General features: G+C 41.7%; 1 protein-coding gene across 2 annotated transcripts in view; it reads right to left on the bottom strand.

The window, feature by feature from the left end:
• pias2 (protein inhibitor of activated STAT, 2) overlaps window positions 1-23,078 on the bottom strand; it is an 80,938-nt gene extending 57,860 nt beyond the window's left edge. Inside the window, exons 1-4 of one of the 2 annotated variants that reach the window (XM_072574972.1) lie at window positions 22,993-23,078; window positions 18,721-19,192; window positions 11,324-11,408; window positions 9,196-9,246 (exon numbers count right to left, since the gene is read on the bottom strand). In XM_072574972.1, the coding sequence (XP_072431073.1) occupies window positions 9,196-9,246; window positions 11,324-11,408; window positions 18,721-19,192; window positions 22,993-23,016 (632 nt within the window). In that variant the 5' untranslated portion in view covers window positions 23,017-23,078. Of the gene's footprint in view, window positions 1-9,195; window positions 9,247-11,323; window positions 11,409-18,720; window positions 19,193-22,824; window positions 22,966-22,992 lie in introns of those variants that run through there. The other variant, XM_072574978.1, reaches the window with a different exon arrangement.
• Between the last annotated feature and the right edge of the window lie 3,986 nt (window positions 23,079-27,064).

The raw sequence follows: 27,064 nt of genomic DNA, 5'->3' as shown, positions 1-27,064 counted from the left end.
ATATTGATAAAACAGGTTTACGACAAAAACAAATGACATTAATGTCCTCACCATTAAATCAGTTAATTCAAAATTCCAAACATTCAGCAACCAATTATCGGGTGAGAAACTGGGCTTGTCAGTGGAAACATTTTGGTTCAGGTGAAGAGTTTATGCCTGAAATGTCGACTCTCCTGCTCCTCAGATGCTGCCTAACATGCTGTGCTTTTCTAGGGCCACACTTTTTGACACTGACTCTCCAGCATCCACAGTCCTCAATTTCTCCACGTTTTGGTTGCCGAGTGCCCTCAGAGCTCCACTTGAGCACCAGTTCATTCTGTTTGCCATTGTGTTGCAGATGTGCGTGCGCACAGCAAACACCTGAACAGCATTCAAGTTATCTTGCCAGTGTGCAAATCAGGTTTAAGGGGTCTTATGGCATGGTGGCAGTGTCCCTATTTCTGAGGCAGGAGACCCAAGTTCAAGTCCCACCTTCTCCAAAAGTGTGTAATACCGTCTCTTAGCATGCTAAAAAGAAAATATCCAAAACAGGTTTCTTGCCAGTTGTGTCACTCAAGACTTCAACCAATATTGGCTATTTCTAGGACTGTACAAACATGTCCTTATTTCTATCATTTGAAGTTATAAATGTCTACAGGAAGAAATTGTATGGCAAGCGTTGGTGGACTTTTCACTGATTTCAAGGCTTCGGTGCAAACCAATGCTTCCCCGACATGGGTGCATTAAAATCACAGAATTGACTTCCTTCTGTACTGTACATCGACACACCACGTCTGTACTAGTTCCGAAAACAGCTACCCTGCTCACACTCCAGCCTCATCACTTTCAAATATATATCCAGCTCTCCTTTGCAATCCTTGTCCACCACTCTCCCAGGCAGCACTTTCCAAATCCTGACAACTGAGTAAGAAATTTCTCATCTCACTCCTAGCTCTCTTGCTGACAATCTTGAAATTGTGACCCCCTAGTTACTGACATATTAACTAGTGTAAATAGAGTATCCTTCTTTACCCTGTCAAAATAGTTCATAGAAGACAGAGGGTAGGGGAACAGGGTTTTTTCTCAAACTGGAAGCCTGTGACCAGCGGCATGTCAAAGGGGGATCAGTGCTGTGTCTACGTCATTTGTTATTCGTCACCTACATAAATTACTTGGATGAGAATTCAAGACTAATGGTTAGTATGTTTGCAGATGACACCAAGAATAGTGGTATAGTCGACAGTGAAGGAGGTTAATTGAGAATACATTGAGATCTTATCAATTGGGCTAGTGGATTGAGGAATGGCTGATAGAATTTAATTTAGATAAATGAAAGGTGCTGCATTTTGGTAGATTCAACCAGGGCAGGACTTACAGTCAATGGTAGGGCCCGAGGAAGTGTTTTATTGAACAAAAGATCTAGGAGTACAGGTTCATAGCTTCTTAAAGGTGGAGTCACAGATAGACAGGGCGATGAAGGCAGCTCTCAGCATGTTTTCTTGCTTTCATCCCTCAGAGCATTGCGTACAAGAATTGGTGCATCTTGTTGCAGCTCAACAAGACATGGGTATGGTCACATTTGGAGTACAGCGTGCAGTTATGGTCATCCTACTATAGAGAGGACATTTGAAACAGAGTGCAGAAAAGATTTATCAAGATGCTATCTGGATTGGAAGGTTTGAGTTATAAGGAGAGGCTGGATAAGCTGGGACTTTTTAAATCCTGGAATGTAGGAAGATGAGGGGTGACTTTATAGAGGTCTAACAAATTACAAGAGGAAAAGATTATGATAAATGGCCAACAGTTTTTCTTCACGGTATGGGAGTCTAAAATTAAATGGTATAGGTTTAAGGCAAGAGAAGAGAGGTACAAAAGAGTCCAGAGGGGCATTTTTTTCCACACGGAGGATGGTGAGTACCTGGAATAGGCAGCCAGAGGTAGTGTAGAGGCGAGTACAATTTTATTTTTTTAAGAAATATTTGGATAAGTGCATGGGTGGGATAGGTATGGAAGAATCTGGACCAAACACAGGCAAATAGGACTACATTAATTGTGAAACTGGGGGGCATGGAAACAATTGGGCCGAATGGCCTCTTTCCATGCTGCAGATCTCTAGGAATTCTAAATTCTAGGAAGGCCAATTTTGATTTTATTGGGCACATTTGGAGTACAGCGTGCAGTTCTGGTCTTTCAAAAGTTGTTTGGAGGTATATATTTGCAGCTAAGGGGACAGATGGAAAATGGGAACCTTCAAAAATGAGATCGAGAGTCCAGAGTCAGTATGTTCCTGTTAGGGCGAAGGATAAGACTGGTAGTGGAAGGGAATGCTGGACGACCAGAGAAATTGAGGTTTTGGTCAAGAAAAGGAAGGAAACAAACATCAGGTATAGACAACAGAGATCGAGTGGATCCCTAGAAGTGGTTAAAGGCAGTAGGAGTATGCTAAAGAGCGAAATCTGGAGGGCAAAAATGGGACATGAAATAGCTTTGGCAAAGAGGGTTAAGGAGAATCCAAATGGGATTCTACAAACACATTAAAGTCAAAATGGTAACTCGGGAGAGAATAGGGCCACTTATAAATCAGCAAGGCCACTTTTGTTTGGAACTGCAGGAGATGGGTGAGATACTAAATGAGTATTTTCATCAGCGTTTACTGTGACGGAGGATATGGAAGCTAGAGAACGTGAGGAAATAAATGGTGATATTCCAAAACACATACATATTAGAGGTGCTGGACATCTTAAAATGCAGGAAGATGGATAAGTCCCCAGACCTGATCAGATGTATCCTAGAACTCTGTGGGAAGTGAGGGGAGAGATTGCTGGGTCTCTTGCTGAGATGTCTATATCATTAATCGCCACAAATGAGGTGCTGGAAGACTGGAGGTTGGCTAACGTTGTGCCACTATTTAAGAAAGGTGGTAAGGAAAAGCCAGGGAATTATAGACTGACAATGGATGGTGGGTAAGCTGTTGGAGGAAATCCTGAGGGATAGGATTTACACTTATTTGGAAAGGCAAGGACTGATTAGGGATAGATAACAGAGCTTGGTACTTGGGAAATCTCACTAACTTGATTGAGTTTTGTAAAGTAGTAATGAAGAGGATTGGTGAGGGCAGAGCAGTGGATGTGATTACATGGACTTCAATAAGGCATTTGGCAAGGTTCCTCATGCTAGATGGGATAGTAAGGTTAGATCACACAGAATAAAGGAAAAACTAGCAATGCGAATACAGAACTGGCTCAAAGATAGAAGACAGAGGGTGGTGGTGGAGTTTTGTTTTTCAGACTGGAGACCTGTGACAAGTAGTGTGCCATAAAGATCGGTGCTGGGTCTACTTATTTTTAATCAATTATATAAATGAATTGAATGTGAACACAAGAGGCATGGTTAGTAAGGTTGCAGATGACTCTAAAATCTGAGGTTTAGAGGACAACGAACGTTACCTCAGAGCACAATGATATCTTGATCAGATGGGCCAATGGGCGGCAAATTAAGTTAATTTAGATAAATGTGAAGTGCCCCACTTAGTAAAGGCAAATCAGAGCAGGACTTGTACACGTAATGGTTAGGTCCTGGTGACTTGCTGAACAAAGAGACCTTGGAGTGCAGGTTTGTACTGCTTTGAAAGTGAAATCTCAGGGAGAGAGGAGGGTGAAGGTGGCATTTGGCATGCTTTTCTTTATTGGTCAGAACATTGAATATAGGTGTTGGGAGGTCATGTTGTAGCAGTACAGGACATTGGTTCAGCCATTTTTGATGTATTGCGTGCAATTCTAGTCTCCCTGCTATAGGAAGGCTGTTCTGAAACTTGAAATTGTTCAGAAAAGATTTGAGGATTTTGCCAGGGTTGGAGGATTTGGGCTATAGGGAGTCTGAATAGATGGGGGTTATTTTCCCTGGAGCACCAGAGGCTGAAGTGTGACCTTATAGAGGTTTATAAAATCATGAAGGGCATGGACAGCATAAAAGGCAAGGTCTTTGCCCCGGGACGGGGGAGTCCAAAACTAGATAGCATATAGTTTTAAGAAAAGAAGGGAAAGACATGAAAGGGACCTCGGGGGGAACCTTTTCTCAGAGCGGGTGGGGCATGTATGGAATGAACTGCCAGAGGAAGTGTTGGAGGCTGGTATGATTAAACATTTTAAAGGCACCTAAATGGGTATACGAATAAGAAGGGTTTAGAGGGATGCGGGCCAAATGCTGGCAAATGGGAGTAGATTTATATCGGATGTCTGGTCAGCATGGATGAGTCTGTTTCCATGCTGCACATCACTATGACTCTATTTGAAAATAATCAGTAAGGTCACCTTTCTTTATACGTAAATTCTTTCATTCCTGGTATCATTCTAGTAAATCTCCTTTGAACTTCATCCAGAGCTTTAACATCCTTCCTTAAATAAGGTGCCCAGAACTGAACACAATGTGGTCTGAGCAATGATTTGTAGAGGTGTAGCATCACTTCCGTACTTTTACACGCTATGCCTCTATGAACACCAGGATTCTATAAGCTTTCTTAATAACTATTTCGACTTTCTTGGCCACCTTCTGAGAATCATGCATGTGAACTCGGAGGTCCTTCTGCTCCTGCACTCTTTTCAAAGTTGTACCATTGAGCTGGTATTGTAGCCATGTTTCTTTTACCATTTCTCTGCATTGAAATTCATTTACCAGGTGTCTACCCAATTGGCCAAATTGTCAACATCCCAAATTGTCGCTGACATTGCTCAGCATTACCCTCCCAATTAATTATATTCTCTAGCTTAAAACACCGATCCCCAGAGAACACCTCTTTTAACTTACCTCCAGCCTGAGAAATGCCCATCCATGCCTACTTCTATTTTCTACCTTTTAGCCTATCAAGGGCACATCAATCCAAAACATTTCTAATTTGCTAACCAACCTGCCATGTGGCACCATATCAAATGCCTTTGGAAAGTTCAGAACTACCCTCATCTACCAACTGTGTCACCTTGCTAAAGAACTCAACTAAAATGGTCAGACAATGACCTGCCCTTGACAAAGCTCTGTTGATTGTCTAGTATTCATTCGTTTTTCTCTAAGTGCATACTTACCTTACCATATTACTTACTGTATTACGGCCTCCATCAGTTTTCCCACTACTGATATCAAGCTGACAGTTCTGTAGTTTCCTGGGTTGTCCTTTACCCCTTTCTTAAAGGAGTATCACATTCGCAATCCTCCAGTCACTCAACAGTTCCAGGATTTGTTCCCTTAATTCTGAGCAATCTAGGATGTATCCCTTCTGGGTGTTGAGTGTTTTCTATCTGGAGTTCACCAGCCTTTTTAGTACCAGTTCTTTACCTATCACTATACTGTTCAGTTGCTCAACATCCACACTTTCAACTCGGGCCATTGTCACATCTTCTGAGCTGGTAACGGCAGGAGGAATACATAAATGCAGCAGTTCTGCCATGACCTTTGCTTCAGTGAGCAGCTTTCCCTGCTTGTTCCTTTTGGGCCCCACTTTATCTTTCATTAACCATTTACTATTAACACATTTGAAGAACATTTCAAAATTTGTTTTAGAGCAACCTGACATCCATTCCTCATGCTTCCTTTTAGTCTTCCTTATGTCAGCCTTAGCCTCTCCCCTGCATTTGAGATCCTCTTCCTGATCTCTGTCGGAACTGTTACGCATCATATGCCTCCTACTTTTTCCTTATTTTCTTATCAATATCCTTAGTCATTCAGGATGCTAGTAGATATTTTTCTTGACTTTACATTATGACTTGAAGAATAAACAGAGGCCTTACAGAATATATCAAATTACTTGGACAAGGTGAAGGAGCAGCAAGAGAAAAGCTCTCACAGGAGTCCAAATCCACCCAGGGTGTTCAGGAAGCAACTTTTCTTCACTTGAACATCAACAAGGAACAATGTTGAAACATCTGCATTTGACTAAGATGTCCTTATTGAAATCTGCAACCAGCTGAAGTCACAGCTACAATGTCAAGCAGGGCAAGGTCTATGGTTTTAAAGTTGATCATATTGAAGAATTATTGGGCATCTTGCTACCCTGCTGTTGTACAAGAGATAATGGAGGCTCTCTATTCAAAGACAGTTGTCTCCAATTCATTCTATCTTTTCAGAAACAAGCGGCTGGAGTAAGCATGCAGCTCGGCTAGGATTGAAAGTTTACCACAAAATGTGAATACCACTAGTTTTGAGAAAAAAAACTTCTGTTACTGAAGCACTCCAAGGGTTCTGCAATATTTGGTGGAACAAATATCAGAATGATCATGGTTTGTTGAATTTCACAACACTGAAGAGGCAGTTCCTGCCACCAACCACACAGCAAGGAGAAATAGGGAAATGCTGAAGAAGAGGAAAAGGAGACGACACTTTATGACTCAGCTATCTAAGAAGCACTCGCCCAAATCCAGTATCAATAACAGCTATCCCAATTTCCCCATTCACAAATTCACCAGAACTAATCTTCTCTCTGTCCATCATAACACCTACCTGGCCATAACACAAAATAAAAGTCATTAATAAATGATGTCATGTTATAGTGCACACAAAATTGAAGTGATGCCTGTTCCACATTCCATTAATACTGCCTTCTGTGCGGCTCTGCCTATCGTAGTTCTCCTAAATCAGCTGCTCGATAGCTGCAGCAGTTTTGGTGGAAGGCAGCTGACTTTCATGGAGTGAAATTGCAGACAGCCTTGGTAGACAACCTCCAGCGTTTCTAGGTGGTCAGCTGTAGAACATGGCCTTTTGGTTGGATCTATAATTGTATGAAAACAGAACAGCAACACCACAGGAACAGGCCCTTCAGCCCACCAATCCTGTGCAAACACAGGATGCCTTTCTAAGCGAAAACCTTTTGCACCTACATGGCTCATATCCCGTCATTGACCTTCACCCCTCTCTGCAAACACAACACCTTTCTCTATCTTTCCACTCCTGCACCCAGACCTTGAGCAAAGAACTTGCTCGCTCCCTGTTCAGCTATTTCTCACTAATTCAGGCCAATTCTCTTCAAACACGAATCTTAACGTCTGCTCCAGCCACAATGGACCTCAAACAAAATGGTGTTCCTTGATCAACAGCAGTTGGCACTGGCTAGACATAGATTGTTCAAATACATCAAGGCTGCATTCATCCGGATGTGGTGTTGAGGAGCCCTGGCAAAACTGAATCAACAGGGGCAAAATCCCCTCTGGTTGGAGTCATACGTGGCACATCGGAAGATGATCATGATTGCTGGACGTCAGTCACTCAGCGCCAGGACATCTCTGTAGGAGTTTCTCAAGGTAGTGTCCTAGGCCCAACCAGCTTCAGCTGCTTCATCAATGACTTCTCTTCCACAAGGTCAGAAGTAGGGATGTTCCCAGATGATTACTTAATGTTCAGCACCATTTGTGACTCCTTGGACGCTGAAGCAATCCATGTTCAAATACACGATCTGGACAATTTTCAGACATGGACTGACATGTGGCAAGTAACATTTATGCCTCACAAATGCCAGGCCATGGTCACCATCGATAAGGAACAATCCAACCACTGCTCTTTGACATTCAATGGCATCACCATTACCGAATCCCAAACTATCAACATCCTTAGGGTTACCATTGACCAGAAACTGCCACATAAACAGAGGCTACAAGTGTAGGTTAGAGGCTAGGAATTCTGCAGTGACTAGCTCATCGCTTGACTCCACAAAATCTGTACATCATCTCAAGTGTGATGGAATACTTCCCATTTCCCTAGATGAGCGCATCTCCAACAATGCTGAAGAAACTTGACACCATTAAGGACAAAACATCCCACTTTACTGGCACCACATCTACTCCTTCCAGCATGACACTTGTACTATCTACAAAATGCAGTGCAGAAATTACCAAGGAACCTTTGACAGCACCTTCCAGACCTACAACTACTTCAGTCTAGAAGGATAAGGGTAGCCAACACACTAGCACATATGAAAACCTGCAAGTTTCCCCTCCAAGCCACTAACCATCTTTACTTGAAAATATATCACCATTTCTTCAACGTCCCTGGGTCAGAATCCAGAAATTCCCTGCTGAATGACATTGTGGGTCAACCCACGTCATGTGGACTGCAGTGGTTCAAGAAGGCAGCTCATTACCACCTTCTCAAGGGGCAACTAGGAACGGACAATAAATGTTGGCCAAACAGTGACACCCACTACCCATGAACAAAATAAAACAAAAATGATTAAGCAACAAAGTTGCTAGTGGTCTTCTTGAAAATTCTTAAAAACTTTGTCTCGGATATGGCTACCACCGATAAGGGCACCTTATTACCCATCTTTAACTGTCCTTGAACTAAGTGGCTACTGTGATGGGATTCAAATCCAAGTCCTCAGATCATTAGCTTGAGCCTCTGGATTTACATGTTCAACGAGGTTATTGCTGTGCCACCACCTTCCTGCACTGTCGTCAGCATTTAATAACATCACATTGTTTGCCCTTTTACACTATACCCATAGCAAATCTTTTTTATTCATTTATCAGATCCTTAATATCACTGTAATAACTCAAATAAGGTCTTCAGGATGCGATTGGTAATTTTATTTTATGTTTTTTCATACCAAATTCACACATCTTCCATGGAAGAGGGTGAACATGTACCTTGCTTCTGGATCAGTTCTGATGCATAATTCTTTCTTATGCATTACTCCTCCATACTCAGGAGAAAGTGAGGATTGTAAATGCTGGAGATCAGAGTCGAAAAGTGTGGTGCTGGAAAAGCACAGCTGGTCAGACAGCATCCGAGGAGTAGGACAGTTGACGTTTCAAGCATAAGCACTTCATCACAAATGAGGGGGTGGCCCAAAGGGACAGAGATAAATGGAAGGGGGTGAAGCTGGGGGGGGGGGGGTAGAGGAGGCGGGAAGAGAAGAGGTAGCTGGGAATATCCATTTTCCTTCCCACCCTCCTCTCCGACCTATCACCTTCACCCCTATCTTATCTACCTATCACATTCCCAGCTACCTTCCCCTCTCATTTATCTCTCAGCCTTCTTGGACCATCCCCTCATTCCTGATGAAGAGCTTATGCCTGAAACGTAGACTCTCCTACTCCTCCATACTTATACTCTACAACTCAGATTTATGACCAAAATATTGTGCAACTTATTTGTCTCTTTAAAGGTAGAAATGAAACAAATGAAAAAAACAAACTCAGCTCATTTGAACAAGTTGCGAAAAATGGATTAACTTACCTCAACTGAACCTGCACAATATAGTCTCTTCTTCCACCTGGCAAAAAGTCCCTATAAGGAATTTGAAAGATCAAGTTAGAGGTAAACAGCATTGCTTCAAGTTCTCTCAAACCGTAAACATTCACATACCTGTTTTCCAGCCATAAGAACAATCTTTGAAAAAAGTATTAGTCAAAGATAAAATACTGATAAAATCAAAACTACAGCCAAAAATCTCAAATGAGTACAAAACACACATAACTCATGGTTTTTTTTTAAAAACATACTCATTCCTGAAGGCATCAATTCATCTCAGAGGACTGTTTCACAAATCCCAGCTGTACTTTGTTTCGAGTGAGTCATTCCAAATTGAAGTATCTTGATATTTTTCTCAGAAATTGAAACCATTCAGCACAAAGCAGCCCACTCCATTCACCACCTTCAACATTCACACAGATCACCACCGATGTACAGTGGCAGTAGCTGTCTATCATCCATAAGTTGCACTGCAGCACTTCACCAAGGGTTCATCAGCAACATCTGAAACCCACAAACTTGACCCTCGTAAAGGACAAGAGCAGAAAATGCATAGGAACACCATCTGCAAACTCCCCCCAAAGTCTCACACTATCCTGACTCAAACATATTATGGCTTCTTCACTGTAAGTGGGACAAAATCCATGACAACCTCCTTAACAGTGAGAATGTACCTACACCCCAAGAAATGCAGTGAATCAAGGCAGCAGGCTCAGCACCAGCTTCTCAAAGGCAAATGAGGGACAAGCAATAATCTTTGTGTAGTCAATGATGCCCACATCCTGTGAACAAATTAACAACATTATTACAGTTGAGAACGCAGTGGACATTTACAGTGTGCAGTTCCCCCACAGGAGACAATAGATCATATATCAGAAGCAGATAACCTGGCTATTTTTTCTTTGGTAAAAACAATGACTGCAGATGCAGGAAACCAGATTTAGGATTAGAGTGGTGCTGAAAAAGCACAGCAGTTCAGGCAGCATCCGAGGAGCAGGAAAACCGACTTTTCGGATAAAAGCCCTTCATCAGGAATACAGGCAGAGTGCCTGAAGGGTGGAGAGATAAATGAGAGGAGGGTGGGGGTGGGGAGAAAGTAGCATAGAGTACAAGAGCTTCAGGGCAGAGGAAATGACCTGGGAGTTGCAGTGAGAGACGGACTCCCTGAAATTCTTGTAGAGAGAGGAGGAAAACTTCTTCAAGGTAGGCATCCTTGCAAGAGGGTGGCCTAATCTAGCATTGCTAGAGCCAAGTGTATGACCCCAGCTGAAATCACGTAACAATCTGATCAGGATAAAAACCTGTCAATAGAGTCATAGATATGTACAGCACAGAAACAGACCCTTCGGTCCAACTCGACCATGACGATCAGATATCCTAACGTAATCTAGCCACATTTGCCAACACTTGGCCCATATCCCTCTAAACCTTTCCTATTCATTTACCCATCCAGATGCCCTTTTAAATGCTTTAACTGTACCAGCCTCCAACACTATCTGGCAGCTTATTCCATACACGCACCACCCTCTGCCTGAAAACGTTGCCCCTTAGGTTCCTTTTAAACCTTTCCCCTCTCACCCTAAATCTCTGTCCTCTAGTTCTGGACTCGCCCATTCCAGGGAAAAGACCTTCTCTATTTATCCTATCCATGTTCTTCATGGTTTTGTAAACCTCTCTCAGATCACCCCTCAGCCTCCGATGCTCCAGGGAAACAGCCCTACCCTATTCAGCCTTTCCCTGTAGCTCAAATCCTCCAACCCTGGCAACACCCTTGTTATTCTTTTCTGAGACCTTTCAAGTTTCACAGCATCCTTCAGATAGGAAGGAGACCAGAATTGCATGCAATATTCCAAAAGTAGCCAAACCTGACCTTTTTTTTTGTTGCACAACTGGCAGTGACTTTATCAATTAAACTTTTATTGAAATAAACTTGAAGGTACTTCATAAAATAATTAAATCACTTTCAAGTAACGGAAACAAGTCAGAGAGCTCCAAAGTGCATCATGAAGCTTCTGCTGCTTTCCCACCCTCACCTCTTGAGGACAGAAATCTTCTAAAAGACCTTAAGGAAACCCTGGCACTACATTAACAGAAATACATTTGTCATTCTTACCTAGATATGCATATTTCTTTTACTTGTTGAGGAGTCAATGCGAAGATGAAGTACTTTTCCTGGAATCGTTGAATGTTTGATGGCACTGAAGTTTAAAAAAGTAAATAATCATTAAACTACACAATGGTAATGCAGTGGATGTGCTGTAGCTGCATTTTCAGTGAGCCTTTGATAAGGTGCCTATAGCCACCAACTATCAAAAGACATGACCCACTATCACTAGTATCTTTACGTACAGCCGAAGAATGACACCACTTTGACTGGGACAACACATCCATCGTAGGACAAGCTAAACAGAGAGACGCATAGGAATTCCTAGAGGTCTGGCATTCTAACCAGACCTCTATCAATAAGCACATCGATTTGGACCCCATCTACCATCCTCTGAGAAAAAGAATCAGAAATGATATTATCCACCTCAAGAAACCAAGACTCAAATAGAAAGTGGGATGTAACACCAGTGCTTCATCGGATGCTCGCTGATGTTACCTAGTATGGTGATGATACGTCTACAACAAACCTCCCAGCTCAGTGAGCAAACTTACAATCTGAACCTCAACCTGAGCTACAAATCTTCTCAAAAATCACAAAAGATGCCTATAATAGACTCGTGAATAAGGTGATAGAATGTAAAGCAGAATAGATTGCTGGTTGGCTTCTGAACAGAAAGCAGAGTGGCAGTTAAGAGTAATTATGGTGGCAGAAAGTAGGAAGCAGTGTCCCACAGGGATCTATACTGGGACTATGGTGTTCATAATATAGGTAAATGCAAAGTAGAATCTATTGGTAGCAACAATAAATAAGTTATTATTAACGTGTAAGTCAAGATGGATTAGAAGAACGAGTGATCTCATAGGATAAGTGCAACAATCACTAAAGTTGCAGACTTATTAAGTCTAAGTGTCCCTTGGCAGAATGGAGGATACAATGAATACTAATTCCCCCAACCTTCAGCTATGATGCAAGTCCACAGGGAATTCATTCTTCAACTCAGTCAGTCACAGATGATTATACTGCCTCTTGGAACACATTAATTCAGTTATGCTTTTTGTATATTGGCACTTTGAATAATTTACAATTTTAATAATAGATTCAAAGAATTGTGATTTGTACATGCTTGTACTTTCCCAGTATGTACGAAATCTGATGACAACTTACAAGATAAACAGCTCTTAACATAGCAAAATGTCCCAAAGGACTTCTCAATTCCCATGTTAGGTTTTCTCAATCTGGCAAGCAGTGTGCAAAGAGTACCTTTGCGTCCTCATGTTCTAGAAGAATTTGAAAAATAGGAAAATAAGCAACCAGTTTTGATGCCTGATTGATTGAAAAGTGTATAAGTGGACATATTAGAACAGACTGATATCAATGTTGATACCCCTTCAGGTTGATGCCATCACATCAGAATTGCCAGTTGATTCCTAGAAAATATCTAAGTCCATAGTATTAAACTACTGTCAAAGTTAACTCGTAAACTGACTAAAACTGAAACTGTGACATATTGAATTTGTTTTGTTAAATTCTATATTAGACTGTGAATTACATACTGATCTAGTGGGGAAATCATAAGATACAATAGAATATTACTTCATGCTGGAAAAGAACACGCCCTTTATACATTCAAAAACTCTATTATGAAAGAGAGTCATAGAGCCAGAGTTGTGCAACATGGAAACAAACTCTTCGGTCCAACTCGTTCATGCCTACCTGATATCCTAAATTAATCTAGTCCCATTTGCCAGCATTTGGCCAATATCGTTCTAAAGACTTCCTATTCATAGATCCATCCAGAAGCCATTTAAATCATGTATTGTACCAGCCTCCAGCATTTCCTCTGGCAGCTCATTCCATACAAGGACCATTCTCTGCATGAAAAAGTTGCCCCTTAGGTCCCTTTTAAAGTCCTTCCCTTGAACCTATGCACTCCCCTACCCAGCGGAATTCACCCTTTTCCCCCTCATGATTTCATAAATACCTACAAGGTTATCCCTCAGCCTGTGACGCTCCAGGGAAACTAGCCCCAGCATATTCAGCCTTTCCCTATAGCTCAAACCCTCCAATCCTAGCAATATCCTGGTCAATCTTTGTTGAACCCTTTCAAGTTTAACAACATCTTTCCTATAGCAGGGAGACCAGAATTGAACACAGTATTCCAAAAGCGGCCTAACCATTATCATGTACAGTTGCAACATGACATCCCAATTGCTATACCCAATGGGGAAAAATTAGCGCAGTTCAATCTTAAAATTATGTTTTCTTGTTCTAGAGTTCCTTAGTATAGCAAATAATTTCGGTGTATCTACCATGATCAATACACAGTACCATGATCATTTTAAAGATCCTGATTAGATCAGCCTTAAATATTATAAACTCAAATTAGTAAATGCCAAGCTGAAGCAACTTCTCCTTCCAAGTTAATATATAGCTAGTATCATTCTGACAAACCTCCACTGCATAGTTCTCAAGAATAATTCATCAGCTTGTTGCCTCATAATGCCAGGGACCCAGGTTCAACTCAGCCTCGGGTGACTATGTAGAATTTACACATTCCCCGTGTCTGCACGGATTTCCTCCGGGTGCTCTGGTTTTCTCCCCCACAGTCCAAAAATGTGCAGGTTAGGTCGATTGGCCATGCTAAATTGCCCACCCCGTCTAGGGATGTGCAGGTTAGGTGGGTTGTGCTCCAGAGAGTTAGTGTGGACTTGCTGGGCTGATTGGCCTGATGGAGAAAGAGAAGGCTGCAGATGCTGGAGAGTCAGAGTCGAAAAGTGTGGCACTAGAAAAGCACAGCACGTCTGTCAGCCATCTGAGGAGCAGGAGAATCGACATTTCAGGCATAAGCCCTTCAACAGGAATGGCCTGCTTCCACAATGTAGGGATGCTATGATGATCTTTTCTGATTTTTAGTATCAGAAACAAAATGCAGTTTTAACAAATCTGTTTAATTCTATCATCTCCCTTTTCAATCTAACCACTTTGAAGTAAAACCCAACATGCTACTTGTCTAGTTTATTTTTCTGCATATTCAACAGCTTTGAGCAACATGTTGTTATCTGTGAACACATTTCATTGTTTCTCCACAATTTTTTGTCCCTTGTTATTATGAAAGCATACTAATTTGTTATTCTCCGCAACCTGAGAGATCAGGAAGTTTAAATGTTTTAATCAATCCAAAAATTGACTTTTATTGTTACAATTCGGGTTTTCTCTTCCCCCATCTAGTCATGGTGGAAAGGGTAGCTTTTGACTTGTTTTGAAGGTCGGATCACTCTGTCTGAATCTTATTTGGGAGAGGGGCGTTGAAGAAAGCATGGTGGAGATATCAAAAGGACCATCCAAACTCATATGCGCCTACCGAGGTCCTTAGGTCACTAATTCGCGGCCACTAAACAGCCACATTCCACACCAATTGGAATTTAAAATCACAGCAGGGCTGGGTGTGCTCAGGCCATGTAGAAAACCTAGTAGCCCTGAAGGTGATGCAAGCTAATATTGAGTTTATTTGACTTTTCAGCAGAACTGTGGAGGGGACAGCATTTGTGGAGGGGACAGCATTTGCGGAGACAGAGGGGTCAAGGAAAGGAAGTGTCAGAATTGGACGACATAAAAGTTAGAGGGATGGAAATGGGAGTCAAAATGAAAAAAAGCTTTCAAGGTCCTGACCGCACTGTCTCCATTTCAGGGAATAAACTATCCACTGCCATCCACTACAAAGCCACTGACTCCCACAGCTACCTTCACTACAGTTCATCGTACTCTACATCGTGCAAGGATTCCATCCTTTTCTCCCAGTTCCTTGGGCTACGTTGCACCTGTTCAGATGATGCTACCTTCCAAAACAGCACTGCTGACATGGCTGGTTTCTTTCATGACTGTAGTTTCCCACCCACTGTGGTTGACAGGGCCCTCAACCGCATCTGACCTATCACCCGTTCTTCTGCCCTTGCTGCGTCCCATCACTCAACAGCATGACTGGGTTCCCCATTTTCCTCACTTTTCATCCCACCAGCTTCCTCATTCAAAGGATCATTCTCTGCCATTTCAAAGAACTGCAGCAGAACACCACCAAATACATCCTCCCCTCAAATCAGTCTGTATTTTGCAGGGATTGTTCTCTCTCAGAAACCCTGGCCCTTTCCACAACCACCAACACCACCCATCTCCCACCCCACCCTCTCCTTGGCACCTTCCCACGTAGCCACAGACAGTGCAACACCTGCCCCTTCACCACCTCCCTGCTCACCATCTAAGTGCCTAAACAATCTTTCCAGGCGAAGCAGCATTTCACCTGTACCTCCTCCAAACTTGTGCATCATATTCACTGCACCCAATATGGCCTACTCTACACATTGGAGAAACCAAACGTAGACTGGGTAACTGCTTTGCAGAACACCCCCGGTCTGTGTGCAAGTGGGACTCCAACCTTCCTGCAGTCAGTTATTTTAACACAGCATCCTGCTTACACGCCCACATGTCTGTCCTCGGCAGTGAATCACAATGCCAACTGGAGGAACTGAAAAATGTGTTGCTGGAAAAGCACAGTAGGTCAGGCAGCATCAAAGGAGCAGGAGAAACGACGTTTGGGGCATAAGCACTTCTTCAGGTTCCTGAAGAAGGGCTTATGCCCGAAACATCGATTCTCCTGCTCCTTTGATGCTGCCTGACCTGCTGCACTTTTCCAGCAACATTTTTCAGCTCGGATCTCCAGCGTCTGCAGTCCTCACTTTCTCCTTGCCAACTGGAGGAAGAACATCTCATTCAGATTAGGGACATTACAGTCTTCTGGACTTAATATGGAGTTCAACACCTTAAAATCATGAACCAACTCCCATTTCTTCCCTTTAATTTGTTAAAATGTCCTCCCCTCCTCCCCATGCTACTTACTGTCCTTTCAAGCCTGCAGGAGACACACCACTGTTCCACTATTCTCACATTCCAACCACAATGTGAACTTAGAATATCTTTTCTCTATCAGCACCTTCCATCACTAACTGCACTAGCCCCCGCACACCCCCACAACCCCCCCCCCCCCCCCCCCACCCCCACCCCCCTCAAACTATGGCATAAATGCTGTCCCCTCTGCACTTCACTTCAGCTCTGATGAACAGTCATCTAGATTCAAAACATTAGCTTGTTTTTTTGTTCTCTCTCTCTCTCTTTCTCTCTCCATGGATGGTGTCTGGTTTAGAGTGGCGCTGGAAAAGCACAGCAGTTCAGGCAGCATCCGAGGAGCAGGCAAATCGACGTTTTGGGCAAAAGCCCTTCATCAGGAATCCTACATTCCTGATGAAGGGCTTTTGCCTGAAACATCAATGTTCCTGCTCCTCGGATGCTGCCTGAACTGCTGCGTTTTTCCAGCACCTGCAGTCAGTCATTGTTTTTACCATGGATGGTGTCTGACCAGTTGTGATCACCAGCATTTGGTGTTTTCAGTACAAATTCCAGCATCTGCAGTAATTTGTTCCCACCTTTCACAGGGTGATTAGCTAGCTTTATCACATTTAGCTCAGCCTTCTAGAAAACAGTCCAGAATCTGCACTATGACAGGAAACTAGCACAACAAACTGCAGTGGCAAATTATAGGCCTGCCCATCTCTAGAACTAGTCCACAAGGTCTGGCCCATCAAACCAACATAATGAGTGCAATATATATAACAATGAAGTAAGTCCCTAAGGAATTTATGATAGCTCCTCTAGAGTGTTTTTGATTCAGTTTGACTGAAATTTTTAAAAATGCATTTTGCTTTAAAAAGGAACAATAATTGAAATGGCTATTGCTCAGAAAATTTAAAATTTTAAAATTTTAAATATGTGGGGTGCGTGTATGTGTTCAGATTTATCCTGTTAAAGCTTCATATTCTTTTCTTTGAAAGACTAAAGTAGTTCATTTTCCCACTCAAAATATTAAAAACAATTATTCAAAGATCAATTCTTGCACTAATCAGGAGGCCCTTACATATCACAGTTAATATTACTTTTACTTCTCTCCGCATTAGGGTCATCTCAAGAGATTTCCAATTAATTACTGAGACATTTTACACTATGAAGAAAACTTTGAAGATTAAATCAGATTATTAAACTCACTAATCATACCGGTCATTGGCCTGTGTTCCAATCCCAAAAGACTATTTTCCAAATGTGAGTTAATCGAGCAATTATTAGCAGGTTCTTTGACCTTTTTAACTATTATAAGGCAGAAACTCTGACTAAACCTTTCCGTCAGTCAGGACCACAGGCCAATTACAATACCTCAAATAGTAGCTCAGCGAACAATATGCATCCAAGAAAACTCAGGTTAAGTTATGCAGTACAGTTCCCAATTAGGATAACGCTGTGGCTTTCTTTGCCTATAAGATTTACTAATTTAGATTGTGGTAATTCAACACAGGACAATTTTGGTGCAAAGGAGGCTATTTGGCTCAGCTAACTGACATTACCCAGCGTCAGTGTCAATTTCCTACTTTTCCCTCTTGCCCTTGCACACTATTTCTATCCAAGTAATCACTCAATGTTGTCTTGAATGCCTCATTTAAATGTGTCTCCATCACACTTTCAAGCAGTGCATTCCATAGCATGTTCCTGAGTGACAACATTTTTCACATCAGCCTTGCTTTATTTGCACATCACTTTAAATATATGCTCCTTTGCTTTTAGGAGTGGGAGCAGCTTCTCCCTATCTGCTCTATCCAACCCTTTCAGGATTTTGGACAGTTCTATCAAATCTCCTCTCAGATAAGAGTGCCAACTCTTCAATCTACCCTCACAATTGAAGTTTCTCATTTCTGTACTCTTGCCAATACATTCATGTCTTTCCTAGAATGTGACACCCACAACTGTACATCATACTCCAGCTGAGATCTAACAGCGGAACAAATGCAAATTAGGAAAATTCTCAATGTATATTAGATTAGATTCCCTACAGTGTGAAATCAGGCCATTTGGCTCAACTTGTCCTCACCGACCACCCAGACCTATTTCCCTTGACTATTGCACCTAACACTATGGGCAATTTAGCATGGCCAATTGACCTAGCCTGCACATCTTTGGACTGTTGGAGAAAACCGGAGCACCCAGAGAAAACCCACACAAACATGGGAGAACGTGCAAACATCACACAGACAGTCGCCTGAAGCTGGAATCGAACCCGGGGCCCTGGCGCTGTGAGGCAGCAGTGCTAACCACTGAGCCACCGTATATAGTCAAGTAACTTACTAACACTTGCAACTGAGACAAATGTACTCAAATTTTACCCATTTTTGCAGCTGTATACCATGAAAGTTGCTACCCTGCAGAAGTATGGGCTGGTTAAAAAAGATGCACGCAGCTACTTGGAACTGTGTTCTGCTTAAGATATGCCTTCATTCAATTTACTGTAATGTTTGAATAACAAAACGTACCTAGACTTGTCGGTTTAATAAGCACGTCCAGCACATCATAAAAGGGTATGCTTTTCAGTTGGACATCTGGATGGACAGGATGGATGGAGGGAGAAGCCTCTTGCATTTCTATATTTGGCTTCGTCTCATGTAGCAGCACAGAGCTAACCAATGGAGATGAAGTCTGAGGTGTGGCTGATGTGGATGCCGAAGAATGCGCAATCCCCGAGGTCAACTCAGAGTCACTAGACAGGTTATTGTCCAAAGAGAAAACTGAAGATTTTATAGCTGACAAGTCAGCAAGGCTTTCAATAGTTCTAGGAAAACGTCGTCTGTATAGTTCCTTAATTTTGATCTGAACAGCCGGACTACAGCCACTCTTTAAAAGGTGTAGTGCTCTCACAAGGAGTTCATGCTTGCGACCACTTTTGTTACGACCAGCAAAACCTAACAACACTTGAAGCTCTGAGACACGAAAACTCGAAACCATATTCTGAAAGATAAAGCATTCAATGTAAATAATTTCATCAACCATCAATGTTTAGTTTCAACAACGTTTAAGCTTCTAATGCTTAACAATTTGAATTAATACTTATCTCAATAGTCCTATTTTACTCAATACTAAATGCTGCATAACCTATACAGAAGTTATCTTAAAATTGGTAAATGATGTGGGAGCTGGAACCTCCTTAGTTTTATTCCAACTGCACAGGTCTTACATTAATGAAATAACTGTGTATGTTATTTGTATGTACTAAATAAATGCTATTCCAACAAAGACTTATGTTTGATTGAACTTATAGCAATTTACTGTCATTCATTTAAACTGGGTACATAAGAACAGGGATAGGCCATTCAGCCTATTGAGCCAGTTTTGCCGGTTAGATCAGAGTTGATCATCTGCATTCCAGCTTTCAAGCCTAATGGATGACTATCTCCACAGTAATTTATGACAAAAAGTCAAGGTTATCATTAAATCTATCCTGCAGAGAAGAATGCAACTTACAATATTTTCTGACAAAGTAACTGGTGAATCACTGATAAGAATTGTTAGACAAAGAGAAATCAAGATCCATCAAGTTTAGCTCCTCCTATTCTGGTAGTCGTTTAATAAAAGGGAAAAGAGTTATTGACTGATGATAACAATGAAACTCCAATTAATTTGCAATAGACCCAGAATTGATAGAGAAAACCTCAAGGATGGGGAGCTTTGGGAACCATAGATCCAAAGTCATTATTTTCCTTCCAAATATGTCATGTTGTGTCGTGTCTTATCACATCACATCTCAACTTATTCATACATTGCCTCCTAAAATATTATTTTCTGAAGTAAATATACTTAGATTAACGTAGATTTACTAACTGCTTCCTCCATCTCCCAAAGGAGACTGTCCCCCATGGATCTTTTATTGTCTATTTGTTTTCCCCCAAGGAGAGAATGAAGGTTAAGGGAGGTATAAAACAATTTAATGATTCATATCTATTCACAGCTCACCAAATGTTTCAGTCCTCATTCAGATGGGTTACAGAACTCAATAGAAATACATGTATAAGTTACAACAGCCAGCTCAAATCATAAGAGAGCTTTCTGTTATGCATCTGGATCATTCACATATAATAAGTAGTAAAAGATAATTTATGGAAGTCACCAAAGGAACACAGGAGTAGGCCATTGATCCTGCCATCCAATTAGATCTGCTATATCTATGTCCCTTGATGTTTTTAGCTGCAGAAGTCTGTTGATTTCAATCTTGAAGCTGGTCAACAACAGAACTTTCACAGCCGTCTGGGGTAGAGAATTCCAAAGATTGACCATATGCTGAGAAATTCCTCATCTCTATTTTAAATAGGTAATCACTTAATCTGAAATTACATTGCATTTTAGAAACTCCAGCCAAGGTGATATCCGACTTACAACTAACCAATCATGACTTAAGAATTGTCTTTAAAAACAATGCAATTAAATTAACTACCATTCTTTGAAACTCTAGAGAATACAGGCCCAATTTCCCCAATGTCTTATGAAACAATCCTGTCATCCCAGGGATTAGTATCTAAACTCCCTACCTGCAGATTTGAGAATTGCAGAAAGCACTCTTAAAACATAGTACTGTATGTAAACACCCAGAATTTGCATGCGCAACTCAAAATATAACAAAGCAATCAAAAGCCAAAGTTAATTGCAAAGGAGGATATAAGGTCAGAACTTTTCACAGAGCAAAATACTGCTTCAAGGTTGTAAACAGTTCAGTAAAGACTCAGATAGTGGCAAGGAAGGTGACTGGAACTGGCAGTAAGTGAATAGTTACGCATGGCATCTGAAAACACTGGCTTGCCTTCCCAATGTTCAATTTGGTGAAATTGCAGTTTATCCAGGCTGGACATCAGTGAAATTAGTCTACCAATAAAGGCACTGGAGAATCAAAAAGACATGTGGTGAAGTTGAACCAGGTGATTCCAACCTACGTTAAGAACCTGACATGTCCTCAGATAAAGCAGTCAAGGGACAGCATCGAAATGAAATGAGCTGAGAATTAGTATGGGTCAAGGATAGATCTCTGGATGACTCCAATGAGAACAGGGCTGGGATGTGTTAAAGTGGTATTAGAAACAGAAAATCTTTGGAGGAGATTTTCTGCCTACAACTCGGTAGTTCAGAGCAGTATCATAAAAATACACTTTAAATCAGCTGTGGATCACCAAAAGCAAAGGTTATAGTGTCAATTTGTGAATCTCTACCTAGCTCCTGTTAAAAATTGTTTTCATAAATTAGAAAAACTTTTATGTCTTACCAACTTTCAAACAGATATTAACAAAGCTCTAAGTTCTTATTTGATTGAGTATATGCTTTTCATGAAATGACCATGCAAACAAATGAACGTGCCGAGTCGAGTGATTTCAGGCTGCCAAGTCTAAGAAGTCTCTACATGAATCTACTCTCCAACTAGGGAACAATTTCTTCTTAGTTTGCTAATTGTTTGTGAAAATACACCACTAAAATAATACTCTTAGCTTGTCAATATATATTTAATCCATTATTTCAAGTTCATCCATCAGTACTAAGCAACACCCTGCATAACTTGGAGAATTTTCCAGAATTGATGGAAAATCACTTCAACAATAAACTGTATTTTAGCACTGGGTTATCATTTACATCAGTCAGACCCTCAAGTTAGGTAAATCATAATATTTTAGCATTAAGCTAATTATATTAATTCAATCTGATTAAATCATCAACCCTCTTCCTCCTTTTCCATCTGTACATCATTAATACCTTAATGACAAAAGAAGTGTTCATCAGAATCATAGCAATGGCAGTATTCTATATTCTTTATCTTATGACACTATCAGTACTCACATTGCACCCAGCTGAACCCAAATATCAACTTGTGCTTTATTTGAATCAGTTTATTTGACCTAACAGCAGACATCCCTTATTTGGATTCAAAACATCCAATCAGATTATGACACTTTAGGTTTGACTATTCAAGTGTGTTAAAAAAGGACGAGGTTTTTTTTCCCCACAAGGGAAACTTGACATGGCGAAGTTGTCACGGACTTAAGACAACGGGAACAGACAGCTCTTTATGTAAAAAGGGAAGCTTCTTATGACTAAAGTTTTTTTTAAATGTTCATTCAAACGACATTTGTACATTACATCACAATTGAAAAAAACATTTTATTTACTTAGATAAAAAAAACTAAAGATCTGAAGAATTGGCACCATCATAAATGCCCACCAAACATTAAGACAAAAATAGTTTGAAACATCAACATTAAAAGATATGGAAATTGCTGTCTAAATCATAAAAGACAAAAGAACGTGGCAGGAAAGAAATCACCGAAAATGCAGTTTAGCAAAACGAAAATTTAAAGTAATCAGGACTAAATTCCCTTTAAAGAGTTAGGAGATAGCCTCCTGCTCCCAGGAGCAGCTGCCCAGAGAGAAAAGGCGGGGACAGTTGTCAAATCAAAGGCCTAACGGCCCGGTCACTAGTGGGAGGTGAATATCTGGGCTTTCCAGATCATGACAGACCGACTGATTTGTTTTATATAAATTTTCTCGCGGCAGCCAATTAGTTGTTGAGGTTCCGGTTTGAGGATTTTTTTAAAAAATCTAATTACCAGGAACGCTTCCCTGGTCAGGGTTGCTCGTTCCTCAGTGTCTTGCCTTGCCTCTTTCCCCTTGGCCCGCCGCTTCCAGCTGGGCTCTTTCTTTTCTCCAGTTTCCGCTCCCCCCTCTCTCTCTCTGTCTCTCTGACTCCCTCTTCCCTCTCTTACTAGACCACTCACCCTCAACTCGTCAAAATCCGCCATCTTTCGGCCCGTCCCATTATGCGCTGCACCATGACGTCATTCCCGACGTAGCGTCGACGTCGTGACGCAGAACGTCACCCATGGCCATACCCCCATGCTCCAAAACCCACTTCAATGACTCACATGGCTTCAACTTTGGTCAATCTGTGATCACTACTGTATGGTGCGACACTCATCTCAACTGCTGAAGTGCAAAGGCAATTTTGGAGTCCATAAGTTGCACCCCACCAAAATGGAGGGAAAATAAAACAGCACGGTGTAGATCCCAATGTCCCGAGGTCTCTGTCAACAAGTAATCTCAACCCTTGAGAAGAATGAGGTTAGGCCCTCACAGAACAATCTTGTGTCTTATCAGCCTTTCCAACAATACGATATTTCCAACCTTATCTGGAAATCAACCTTTGTCTGAACGCCATGTAAGTCTCCAATCTATATGGTGAATGATTAGTCTCCTTGCTTAACACTTAATTTCAGCAGTTTCCTCCCTCCAACTCAGCACCATCCTCTTGAACTGTCCTACCTGTCCATTTTCCTTCCCACCTATCCGTTCCACCCTCTGCTCTGACCTATCATCATCACCACACCCCCACCTGCATTCACCTATTGCCCTCCAGCCACCGTGCCCTCCCGCATTTATCTCCCAGCTCCCCACCCCCCCGCCCCAAAACTGCTGATGAAGAACTAATGCTTAAAACGCAAACCTTCCTATTCCTTGGATGCTGCCTGACCTGCTGTGCTATTTCCACGCCACACTTTGACCCTTGCTTGTCATGCAACTGTCTAAACGAGAGACAAATCTTTCATCCCCATGAAAGAGACCAAAGGTTATGATGATGATACCCTCATCAAGGTGTTGGAGAACTGAACATCTTTGCTATTCCAGTCACTTCATATTGACTACCAACCACAGAATGTATTTGTAACAACTTTAACATAACACATTCCAGAGGTGTTCAAGAGAACCTAATCAGCCAAACCAAAATCCTGAGCCACAGAAATGTACACTACTAGAGGAAGAGAATTGAATGGAATTGAATTTATTGTCATGTGTAGCAAGGCACAGTGAAAAACTTTGTCTTGTGAGCAATAATGACAGATCACAGAGTTAAGTAGCATAGACAAGTAAATAATAGGTAAACAGCGGCAAAAACAAAAACACATGTATAGGCAAATGTTAAGAGTTTAAGAGTCCATTTGGTATTCTAACAACAGTAGGGTAGAAACTGTTTCAAAACCGGCTGGTGCTTGTGTTCAGGCTTCTGTACCTTCTCCCCAATGGTAGAAGTTGTAGAAAAACTTTGTCAGAGTGGGATGGATCTTTAAGAATGCTGGCGGCTTTTCCTTGACAGTGGGCTTGGTAGACGGATTCTAGAGACGGGAGGTTGGCCTTTGTGATTGTCCGGGCCGAGTTCACCACTCTCTGTAGCCGTCTCCGATCTTGAATGGTACAGTTGCTATACCAGGTATGATACACGGGTGCTGTGTTGCCTCCCAGGTGCCAGGCTTCTTGAAGTCTCTGATCGTATTTTCGGGATATTTGTTGGGGAGGGGGAGTAGCCCAAAGTCGTGGTCCACATAGGTAAGAAGATGAAGGTTTCCACACTGTATGGAATCGAATCTAATCTAATCTATATCTCTAAGCACAGGGGGTGGAGGGTGTGGGGGTGGGGTGGAGGGTGTGGGGGCGGGGGGGGGGTGGAGGGGAGTCTCTCAGTTCTGCGATTAATCAAAAACACTAGCAATTCAGTCTGGTTCTGCAAGATTTCACACTTTATTATCACGGCCAGGCACAGGTTGTTCAGCAACACAGAGCTTAAACACTTATGTGTTTGTAGGAGAAAGCTGTGCGCATGGCTTAAGACAAAGACATTTTTATATCTTTTTTTGAAAAGGAGTACAGCCATGATTACAGAGCAAAATCAAACAATTACCAATCAAATTTAATAAAATGACATTATTGACAGCCACTTAGCCCAATGATATTTCCTGGGAACCAACTTTGTTTTACACAAACAATCTTCTTTATCTCTTTTTGCAGCTGCAAATGCAAGTTAAGATGGCTAGTAATTTCTTATCTATTCTAGTTATTTCTATGCTGTAAAGGAAGTATCATCTGCTGATCTTTGATTCAGTACTCAGGAATGCAGCTTTTAGCAAGGTTAAAAGCCATTTTAAGCAAAATTGTCAATTTGCAGCCTCGAAGCTGTTTTGTCATACTACTTGCATTAAGAAGCCATTTTGTTGTTAGTAAGAGCATGTATTAAATGGTTACTCCTGACACAGCCTGTATTCAGATTTTAGGTCCTCCAAAGAGAGTTGGGGATTTAAGGCAGAAATTCAGGGAGCTAGGGTGGAGGTTTAGAGCGAGGACAAACAGAGTTGTTATCTTTGGTTTGTTGCCTGTGCTATGTACTAGCGAGGCAAGGAATAGGGAGAGACAGGAGTTGAACACGTGGCTACAGGAATGGTGCAGGAGGGAGGTTTTTGGATTCCTGGATAATTGGGGCTCTTTTTGGGGTAGGTGGGACTTCTATAAACAGGATGGTCTTCACCTGAACCAGAGGGGTACCAATATCCTGGGGTGAAATTTGCTAATGCTCTTTGGGTGGGTTTAAGCTAATTCAGCAGGGGGATGGGAACCTAAATTGTAGTTAGAGTATTGAGGAGGTTGAGAATAGGGAGGTCCGAAATAAAGTTTCAAGGTCACAAGAGGGCACCGGCAAGCAAGAAGTTCATTTGGAGTGTGGCTATTTCAACGCCAGTAGCATCCAGAATAAGGTGAGTGAACTTGCAACATTGGATTTCGATGTTGTGACCATTTCAGAGACATGGGTAGAGCAGAGACAGGAATGGTTCTGGGATTTAGATGTTACAGTAAGAACAGAGAAAATGGTAAAAGAGGTGGGGGTGTGGCATTGTTAGTCAAGGGCAGTGTTGCGGTGGCAGGAAGTACATTTGAGGACTTGTCAACTGAGGTAGTATGGGCTGAGATTAGAAACGAAAAGAAAGGTCACCCTGTTGGGAGTTTTCTATAGACCTCCAAATTGTTCCAGAGATGTTGCAGAAAGGATAGCAAAGATGATTTTCGATAGGAGCAAGAGTGACAGGGTAGTTGTTATGGGGGAACTTCAACTTCCCAGATATTGACTGGGAATACTGCAGTAGTTTAGATGGGTCAGTTTTTGTCCATTGTGTGCAGGAGGGTTTTCTGACAGTGTGTAGACAGACTAACAAGGGGCGATGCCACATTAGATTTGGTACAGGGTAATGAACCCGGCCAGGTGTTAGGTTTGGAGGTAGGTGAGTACTTTAGTGATAGTGACCACAATTCAGTTGTGTTTACTTTAGCTATGGAAAGGGTTAGTGTACACCAGAGGGCAAGAGCTACAGCTGGGGGAAAGGCAACAACGATGCGATTAGATAAGATTTAGGATCCATAGGATGGGGAAGGAAACTGAAAAGGATGGGCGCAATAGAAATGTGGAGCTTATTCAAGGAACAGCTACTGTGTATACTTGATAAGTATGTACCTGTTGAGCACAGGAGCCGTGATTTACTGAGGAAGTTGAATATCTTGTCAAGAGGAAGAAGAGGATTTATGTTAGGATGAGATATGAAGGCTCAGTTAGGGTGATTGAGAGTTACAAGGTAGCCAGGAAAAACCTAAACAGAGAGCTAAGATGACTGAGGGGAGGACATGAGAAGTTATTGGTGGATAGGATTAGGGAAAAACCCTAAAGCTTTCTATAGGGATAAAAGAATGACTAGAGTAAGATTAGGGCCAATCAAGGACAGTAGTGGGAAGTTGTGCATGAAGTCAGGAGATAGGGAAGTGCTAAATGAATATTTTTCATCAGTATTCATACTGGAAAAAGACAATATTGTTGAGGAGAATACCGAGAAACAGGCTACTAGGCTAGATGGGATTGAGATTCACAAGGACGTGGTGTTAGAAATTCTAGAAAGTGTGAAAAAAGATAAATCCCCTGGGCCAGATGGGATTTATCCTAGGATTCTCTGGGAAGCCAGGGAGGAGATTGCAGAGCCT

Source organism: Chiloscyllium punctatum, chromosome 1 (genome assembly GCF_047496795.1).
Source record: "Chiloscyllium punctatum isolate Juve2018m chromosome 1, sChiPun1.3, whole genome shotgun sequence".
In the NCBI taxonomy this organism is placed as follows: Eukaryota; Metazoa; Chordata; class Chondrichthyes; order Orectolobiformes; family Hemiscylliidae; genus Chiloscyllium; species Chiloscyllium punctatum.
This window is presented reverse-complemented; position numbering and strand designations above follow the sequence as displayed.